This window comes from Polyodon spathula, chromosome 8 (assembly GCF_017654505.1).
Source record: "Polyodon spathula isolate WHYD16114869_AA chromosome 8, ASM1765450v1, whole genome shotgun sequence".
Lineage (NCBI taxonomy): Eukaryota > Metazoa > Chordata > Actinopteri > Acipenseriformes > Polyodontidae > Polyodon > Polyodon spathula.
The window spans coordinates 15,126,305-15,136,259 of NC_054541.1; the positions used below are offsets into that span (position 1 = coordinate 15,126,305).

The 9,955-nt window shown below is 40.7% G+C and overlaps 1 protein-coding gene across 1 annotated transcript in view; it reads left to right on the forward strand.

Moving 5' to 3' along the window:
- LOC121319503 (von Willebrand factor-like) overlaps nt 1-5,605 on the forward strand; it is a 65,186-nt gene extending 59,581 nt beyond the window's left edge. Inside the window, exons 46-52 of the mRNA XM_041256990.1 lie at nt 32-72; nt 1,374-1,490; nt 1,811-1,909; nt 4,070-4,198; nt 4,429-4,468; nt 4,834-4,931; nt 5,148-5,605. Coding sequence (XP_041112924.1) covers nt 32-72; nt 1,374-1,490; nt 1,811-1,909; nt 4,070-4,198; nt 4,429-4,468; nt 4,834-4,931; nt 5,148-5,339 — 716 coding nt within the window. The 3' untranslated portion in view covers nt 5,340-5,605. The remainder of the gene's footprint in view (nt 1-31; nt 73-1,373; nt 1,491-1,810; nt 1,910-4,069; nt 4,199-4,428; nt 4,469-4,833; nt 4,932-5,147) is intronic.
- Nucleotides 5,606-9,955: the final 4,350 nt, after the last annotated feature.

The following is a 9,955-nucleotide window of genomic DNA, read 5'->3' on the forward strand; positions in this document are numbered from 1 at the left end:
TTTCTTATTGTGCGTCTGCTCTCACTTTTAGCTCCTGTGGATGGTTGTGTCATGAATAATACCGTCATTGGGGTAAGACACTTCCTCTATTACTCTGTTATAACCCAGATTCATCTGTTAATTTGCTGTAAAGGGTTAACTGCTTGGCATTATTATTAGCTTATAATACATCTCACCAACATATTTCACTTGCACAAAAATAGCAGGGGAACAGGGATCAGACAAATAAAGATCTGACGTCTATGTTACAAAACGAAGGCTGAGCAAGACTTAATTAGGGCTACTTTTAAATGCAAGCTGCAACGTTTACGAATATGAACAAAGCTTTATATTGTATAGCTTTTGTTTTTTTCTTTCTCTGTTGGTTTGGGGAATGTAAAATGTTTTAGTCTGACGTAACTGCATGTTGCAGCAGCGGGAGGTTATTAATGTCTTCAGCAAGCTCTATAAACAATGAAAATTTTTTTTTTTCTTTTCTGTTAAACATGACAGGAAGTGCTTATAAAGCTGGTATTTTAATACATTGGAAATATGAACAGTTTTTTTATATCCCTTTTTTTTTTTTTTACCCCTGTGGCAATGTGGCTGAGTGGAAACAGGTGCAGGAGTGATGCAGTGCAGTAATGAACATACAGAGCCTTGTAATCTGGTTTGGAAAGTGATTTTTATTTGTACCCAGGTCTGGTGACCAGTAACAATAATCCCTCGGCAATACACAGCAATGTGTACTGCACAAGGTAAACAATAACAGGCTTGCAGACCCAAACAATAAATAATAAACAACACGTATCCATCCCACAATAATACTGAACACGGTCACCAGTCCTGGGCGTGTGCAGTAGTGCTCGTGGTGGGTGATGCAGTTTAATTTTGTGACAGTAGTGCAGTGCTGTTCCGGCTTAGTGGTGGCCCTTGGCAACAGCTCAGAAATCATGTTAGGCATCTAGTGATTTACAAACAAGACAAATTACACACAGACAAACAAACAAAACAGTCACAATACTGTGTTCACTGATTACGGTGTCTCTCACAGTCCTTCTCAGTTTAATACACAAAACCAAATACGAAGGAACAGATTATGATTCTCCGTCCCCTTTTATGCAGTCACACATGACCCCTTGGTAAACGAGTGCAACCGCCTCTCCAATCGGCGGCTGCCACGTTGTTTCCCTTCCGGGTCAATGTGTTATTGCAACACGCCCCCTTCCTAGCTGGCCAACTTCCCTTGAACCCTGCGAAGAACTGTCAGGCCAGACCGTCCAAGGAACTCTGTTCTTGCTGCTTAGCTCCCTCACAGGTCAGGAGGGAGATTTACAACCAAGAACCATTGTATTTCTGTCACAACCCCATTAATGCCTTTGTTCTGTGTTCAGTCAGGAGAGATGTTCTTGATCGATGAATGCACTCGGTGCCAGTGCAGTGTGGAGATGGGCGTTATCAAGAGGTATCAGCTGTTGTGTGGGAAAATGACCTGCTCCCCGTGTCAGGAGGTATGCCACTGTGCTGGGGTTACCAGGGAATTAAAGGGATTGGAGTTGAATAACAGATACACATGGCTATCCTCTATATACCTATCTGCATGAAAACCTCTGGGTGTGAGAGTTTCAATTTCCGCTCAGTAATCACCGATATATTTACACTTTACTGGGATTTTACTACGAGAAACTTTTATGAGGGGTTTTATTGCTTTACAGGTACATTTTCAAGCATGCAGCAGGCGATCGAGTGCATTCCATGCTGTTGGTTCATTGTTGAGATAACAATTGTGCACAATGAGAACACATTTCCATGGCTTGTCTTTTTTATGCAGGGGTATCGGCTGGAGAAGGTGAACGGGTCGTGCTGTGGGAAATGTATAGCAACCACTTGCTCTTTCTCACTTAAAGATGGAACAGCTGTTCACCTCCAGGTGTGTATCTTTCTGTCTTCTGATCATCTACAGTATCAGATTTCTTTCCATTGCTCTGAATGGAAGAAAGAGGAGTTCCTGCTGTCCGATCTTTATTCAAGACAACCTGTCGAGTGCCTTTACATTTGGACTTGGTTATTCTAATGGACATAACTAATGGGATTACAGACATTTTAACTAAATAATTTTAATACTATCTAAATTATGAACTCCTACTGTATCAGTGTAATCCAGAATACAAAGATACAATCGTACCCCATGCTTAATATAAGATCACTCAAGAAAACATGTAGAATTCTTAAAGAAAACAATGATAAAAGTTCTGGAATGGCTTTCATAATCATCAGATCTCAGTTCAACAGCAATGCTTTGGACTGATTTGAAAAAAGCTGTAGCCTAGCATTGTGCACCGATCTGTCTGAGCTGAAGGAATTATACAAGACAGAATGGGCCCAGATTTCACCACTAAGATGTTACATACTGGTTAAGAATTATCATCAACATCTGAAAGCTGTAATAAAAGCAAAAGGAGGCCACATGAAACACTAATGCAGGGGTGCCAATACTTCTGTCACAAACAAATCCTTTAACTGAAATGTTTGTTTGTTTTTTTGATAAAGACTGCTTGATACACTGTGTTATACTATAATATTCTGAACTTCGGCTTAGCGGATAGACACTGTATTTGATTGTTATCTAGAATCGGTGCCTCGTAGGGTTGAATTGAACTGCTAGCCTCTCTGACTAGAGTCAAACCTCCACAGCAAAAAGATGAGATGTGTGTTAGTGTCTTTTGATAGTTATTTTTATGACACTTCAGTTCATATCACTGCATACATTTAATAGCAATGAATATCACTGAGGTGTACTTTACGTGTGACTTACATACGCTGTGTCTGACTGCAAATGCAACATACAGGGAACCTGCCTGTGAAGGGAAACAGGAGGGGTATGATTTATTTTATTTAGATAGGGGTGGAAGAATAGATATCAAGAATTTCTACCGACAAAACCTACATTGGCATTCATTTCTTTATTATTTGTTTTTGATGTGATAATTATAAAGTGTATTAATGTAGTTGCCTATTTTGTTCTCCTTACAATCACCCCCTTTTGTTGTACTATGGCACATACTGTTTGTACAAGCTGGCATCAGTGTTACATTAGAAATATCCTCAGGCTCCTGGCAGCAGCGTTCATGTAAATGAATTTATCCCCCAGCTGTGGGGGTGTGGCAAAGTGGCTGCTGATTAGAAACAGGTGCAGAGGTGATGCAGTGCAGAAATAATCACACAGAAGGAAACTGTAATCCGTTTTGGAAAACAAGTTCTTTTATTTGTAAACTCCTGGTCTGGCGACCAAACGATAAACCTCCGGCAATACACACCACGTAAAGCACGGAAGGAAATGATAATAAATGGTTTGCAGACCAAATAATAATACACGTTATCCATCCCACAATAATGCAATACATGGTCACCAGTCCAGGTGCGTGCTGTAGTGCTCGTGGTGGATGATAACAATTTAAACAGTAACTGTAGTGCAGTGTTGTTCCAGGTGGTGCTGGTCCAAGGCAACAGCTCCAGAGACGTGTCAGCCGTCTAGTGAATTTATAAAAACAAAAGACAATTACTAAGAGCGACAAAAACAAACAAAACACTCACAAACTCTTTTTCTTTCTATTAGAGATCTCTTCCGGGCCTTCCAGTTCCTTATCTCTTTGAACCAAACGAAGGAAAAGATTTGCGAGTCTCTGTCCCCTTTATGCTATCACGCATGACCCCTTGGTAAACGAGTGCAGCTGTCGATTGTCTGCAGCTGCTACGTCGTTTCCCTTCCAGGTCAATACGTTCCTGCAACAGAGTCTTGCCTTCTTCCAGACTGTCCGACTTCCCGGCCCGGGGGAAAGAACTGTAAGGCCAGCCTGTCCAAAGACTTCCTCTTTCGCTGCTTAGCGCCCTCACAGGTCGGGAGGGAGATTTACTCAACCAAAAATCATTGTTTTTCTGTCACAGGGGGACATCGCTCTGTCAGGGTCAGGGAGAGAACATTTCTGTATGTGCTGCGGCCCACTGGAACCATCCCGTGGCCCCCCAGGGGTTCCCTGGCCCCAGTTTGGGAACCCACAGATTAAAAGCTTCCCCCACGTCTGTTTTTCAGGAGGGGGAAACCCGAGAAGATGGATGCACTTCTTTTGTGTGTAAAGTCAACGAGAGGGGAGACTTCATGTTGGAGACTAAAGTGACCAGATGCCCCCCCTTCGATAAAGACAAATGTGTGGCTGATGGGGTAAAGCACTCAGGGCTGATATTGGGTGAAACCGAAAGTCCATGCTGAATAGCAGCGGCGCTTAATCTCCTTCCTGATCTCAGGAGCTGGTGAGCTCGCCAGCACAGAATGTTGTTTAAAATGTAGTGGAATAGCAATTCTGTTAGTGATGCTGGCAGTAAGGTTGACAGTGGATTATATTGTTTGATTGTAACGCAGAAATACAATTGTTTCTTTTTGTGTTTAAACAGGGTAAGGTTGTGCAACTGGGAAAAACCTGCTGTGAAACATGTAAGTAGTTGGCTTTTTAAGTGTCTTGCTGCATAATGATTAAGGCAGTCATTGGAGCACCACATCTGGTGATGAACCTCAACTCCTGCGAGGGATCATATTTCCCAGAGTTTTCTTTAATGAAGAAGCTCTTGAAATGTAACTGTAGCTGTCAAAATGTGCCCCTTGTCAGAAAATGCCACCCTTGTTTATAGAGCCACCGAACACCAGTACAGTTTGTTAAGAAGTAACAAGCAAGCGTCATGAGGGTTTGAATCACCACAATACAATGTTGGCAATGCAAAGTCTGTAAAACTTTTCCACTTGTATCACTTTCGAACATGGCATTGCGTCCCAGAAGAATGAGTGTTATGTCTTTTTTACAGGTGCAGAGCCAGAATGCAAGCAGACCGTTGGGATTCTGAAATATATTAAGATGGACGACTGCATGTCTGAAAATCAAATGGACATTCATTACTGTGAGGTGAGCAGATCAGCAATCCATTCCACAATGCTGGTGGACTGGTTTATTCAGGGCACCTTAACCCACCATTAGTTTGCCCATTTTTACAATTTTCCAAGATTTTCAGTTGGAGTGGTTTCATTTCATGTGCAATTAAAACTACAGAAGCAATCATTTCTAATACATTTGCACATCACTGTGTATAAATGCTCAAAGCAGTTCTTCTCTTCCTATCAGGGGAAATGTTCCAGCAAGTCCATCTACTCTTTGGAGCACCATCACGTGGAGAGTCACTGTGTGTGCTGTTCAGCCACAGCCACAGAGCCCATGGTGGTTCCTCTGAGGTGTGCCAATGGGACTGTGCTGCAGCACGAGGTGCTGAACGTCAAGCAGTGTGACTGCTTATCCCACGCTTGCGCAGGAGAGTGAAAAACAAGCATGTCTATATAAATATATACAATCCCAAGCATGGAATGCTCTGTATCACACTGTAAGGTAGTCACAATTCCACTGTTGACGTAGCTGCTTCATTCTGCTATCCTCCATTATTGCACTAAACAGATTTGTTGCACAATATTTTCACTCTTGCTTTGCGAATACTGTGGACTTATAATAGCCAATTCCACGTTTCCACCTTTTGTATTTTTACACGTTGAAACTTCTCTCAATAAATGTTCTGTACATGTTTTATCGAACCCGTTTTTATTATTGTCTGCCTCTCACAACAAGGTGAACACGAAAACTGCCTCGAATTTCCACATTTCTCCAGACTTTAATGTAGCCTCCTATATGGTATGCTGAATTTCATTCAGGTAACTTTAACAATATTTTAAGGACCATTTGTGTATGTGTGTGCACTGGGTTATCAACCAATGATCAAAGTCCTTTCTGTATAAAGAAAATGAAAGAAGTCAATGGGTATTCAATGGACTGACTGAAAGCGATCTTAATAGACAGGTGGTCTTTATAGTCGTGTGTTTAACATTGGAAATACTAGTGCATTTGGATCCGCAACCTTGAAATTCTTCCGATTCCCAACCCCCTTATTGTCCAAACTTTTAAAGAGTAAGGAGCAGGGTGATGAAAAGCGCAGCAGTACACGTCCCCATGTGTAACACCCTGACAACTTTTTTACACTTAGAATTTTAAAGTCTGTTTTAAAGGTCTTTTCAAAATGTCCGCTGTAGTGCACTCGGTTCAGAGGTGTGTCGGACAGGTAACACAGCAATAGCGATCCGTGATGTTACGGAACAGAAAAGCCAGAGCACTTGTTATCATCTTTTTTATTTTGTATTGCTCTTCATGCAGTGATTTAGAGGACACACCCCTGATCTCAAACCCTAGTGCGCTAGAGCTTTAAAACAGACTTTACAATTTGTCAGGGTGTTAACAATGAAAAAATTAAAATGACAGGTATGTTATTTAAACAGTTGTAGCAGCACATGAGGACGTGGACTGCTAGATTTTTTGGAACCCCGCTACTTACTCTTTAACTGTATAAACTCACTCAGCCAAGCTGACAGGTGATTGCCTCACATTGCAGACAGACTGTAGCAAACCACAAGGATGGATAAACAAGCCAAAAACATTCTCTTAATGCAATGGAAAAACCACAAACTAATTTTACCTGTCAGTCTGTCTCTAGAGACCTTTTAGTTTTAAAGGACTCAGAAGCAATAATACTAATAATATGATATTGATAATAATTTTTCAGTATAATAATCAGACTAAACAGATTATTGGTAATATCATGATAACCAATGCAAAAAAACAAAAACAAAAGTGAAATATTTAAGATTGTTAAGAGATTGAGTGCTTATTCAAACTTTTTTCTTAAAATACATTTGAGACTAACTCAAGTATCACGCGGAGGAAACTGACCATTTGGATGTCAGTACATTTTAAACCTTGCTTTGTGCACCTCACTGTGCAAAAATGTTAATGTTATTTGTGGGTAACATATGTCCCTTGGTTAAGGGAGAACATTTCATCCTAATTAACTGTAATTAGCCCTGAGTGTTTAGCCAGCTCTCCTTAGCAGTTTAGCGAGCGAGCTCAGGGCAGACAGCCCATCTCCCTGGGAACTTTGTGTGATTAAACTTCCTCCATTAGTGGGTCAGGCTTAGGTTGTTATTTGAATAGGAAGTACTGAGCAGTATGAAGTCTAATCTCTGAAATGTGTTGCTCTGCTTAGTCATTTCCTTGTAAGGTTTGTGAATGAAGGTAAACATGGAATTAAGTGCTTTGTTATGCTATAAGGATGAGACCAGACCATGTTTCAAATCTTAACAATGTACCATTTATTAGTTGCAAATCCCCACATTGCATTCTACACTGAACTTTATTGTTTAGATGCAATACGTGCCGCTAGTATTAACAGAGACAGGCAATTGATCAGATTACCTGAACCCCTGGAGCGAGCTCTCAGACTGATTCACTGATGATCCACGATGATTCTGGAGTTATTAGAGGCTTCTCTCTCTGTGTTACCTTTATGCTTGGTATTTATGCCACAGTAGGCTCAGAACATATGTGACTACGGTTTATTTCTGTTATTTTACTAATTATCAATATAAATGAGTTATTCAGCTGTTACTCCATTCAAGTAGAACCAGCCACTAACTATTTTACAAGATCACTGTGGTTAATTGTTTACCATATGTTCCTTTCCCATACATTTCTGCACATGCTTTATCTCGCCAGACAATTTAAACCTAAGTTACCTTAACAACTCTACTTATGTCCGAGTCACTTTCAGTAAACTGGTTTAACATTACCAACACAGTTTCTCTTATATGATCACCAATACATTTCCACTCTAAACCCTCATTCACTGCAGTTCGACAAGGCACCGGTGAACGTAATACTGTTGCATTCCAACAAGACTCCCCTTGAAGTGCAATGCAATACAATACGATAAAATTCACATTTCTATAGCTCCTTTCATCACAAGGATCACAACACCAAAAAATAATATTTAAACCATTACATCAAAAAACAATATATCCAACCATGGCAAACTATAATACTGTATAGTATAAACTTGGAACAAGCTTATGGGGAAAACTGCAAATTTACCATGATCAACTTTTATAAGAGAAGTTAAAGTATCCTCTATGCCATCAAGTAATGTGGTACTTCCTTGGTAATATCACCCTCTTTCATGTCATTTACCAATATGCTGCATCCCTTTTTGACTGACATGTATGGCCACAAAGACATTCCCGAGGCGAGACAAGGCTTTCTTCAACCTAGTGTGGTGCCAGATATCATTCGAGACGTGTGTATCTACTGGGAGTGCACAAAACTACACCCTATTTACAGTGCTTTGGCAGGTGAATCAGTCCCACAGTGTACACCCTATTGGCAGTGCTATTGCAGATGACTCAGTCCCATGGTGTACACCCTATTAACAGTGCTATGGCAGGTGAATCAATCCTACGGTGTACACCCGATTGACAGTGCTTTGCCAGGTGAATCAGCCCCATGGCGTATAACCTACAACACTCACTTCAAGCTAGCAATAAACCTGCTATTGGTCCCGTTATCTGCCTGGTATACGTATTTATATATTTATACATCAATAGTTCTTGGAACCTACTCATTAAAGTAAATGTAATCTTAGTCATTGTTGTACGTTTAGCTGCTACATCTAAGTTATTTATCTGATGCACTATCATATACCAGATACACTGGTCCTGACTATTCCGTGCCATATGGGGGCGCTATGACTATAGACTGATAAACTGTACTTAAGGTATATTTACATGTAACATCGAGCTTAGGTAACTTGGCAACAAACCTATTAGAGTTTTACACAAAACAAGTAGCCAGTCCAATTTTCTTCTATAATTTAACCACGTTCAACTTAAAGAAGCCAATAACTGGCAGTGATGGGTTTGAGGGGGGCATTCTCATACAAATGTGGCTGCTTTGTTCATTAGTCAATCCAGTTTTTTTAATTGCTCTGCAAAGGCCCATGGTACGTGTGTGTGTGTGTGTATATATATATATTATACACACTCACAGTGCCTATAGAAAGTCTACACCCCCTTGAACTTTTTTTCACATTTTGTTGTGTCAGTGCCTCAGAGTTTCATGCATTTAAATGAGTATTTTTTCCACTTATCTACACACCATATTCCACACTGTTAAGGGGAAAAAAGTTTTTATTGAGAAAAAAAATATATATTAAAAATACAAAACTGAAAGATCATAATTGGATAAGTCTCCACCCCCCTGAGTTAATCCTTGGTAGAAGCACCTTTGGCAGCAATTACAGCTGTGAGTCTGTTGGGATAGATCTCTACCAACTTTGCACACCAAGATTTGGCAATATTTGACCATTCTTCTTTACAAAACTGTTCAAGCTCTGATGGACAGCAATCTTCAAGCTATGCCACACATTTTCGATTGGATTTAGGTCGGGACTCTGACTGGGCCACTCAAGGACATTTACCTTTTTATTCCTTAACCACTCCAATGTAGTCTTGGCTGCGTGCTTTGTGTCGTTGTCATGCTGAAAGGTGAACTTCCGTCCCAGTTTCATCTTTCTTGCAGAGGGCAGCAGGTTTTCCTCAAGGACTTCTCTGTACTTTGCTCCATTCATTTTCCTTTCTGTCCTGACAAGTGCCCCAGTCCCTGCCAATGAGAAACATCCCCATAACATGATGCTGCCATCACCATGCTTCACAGTAGGGATGGTGTTCTTTGGGTGATGCGCTGTGTTGGGTTTGCGCCAAACATAACGCTTTGCATTTGGGCCAAAAAGTTCCATTTTAGTTTCGTCAGACCACAAAACTTCTTGCCACATGGCTACAGAATCTCCTAAGTGTTTTTTTGCATACTTCAAACAGGATTCAAGGTGGGCTTTCTTGAGTAATGGCTTCTGTTGCCACACTACCATACAGGCCAGATTTGTGGAGTGCTTAGGATATTGTTGTCACATGCACACTTTGACCAGTCTTCCCCATAAAAGCCTCCAGCTCTTGCAAAGTTGCCATTGGCCTCTTGGTAGCCTCTCTGATAAGTCTCCTTCTTGCTCG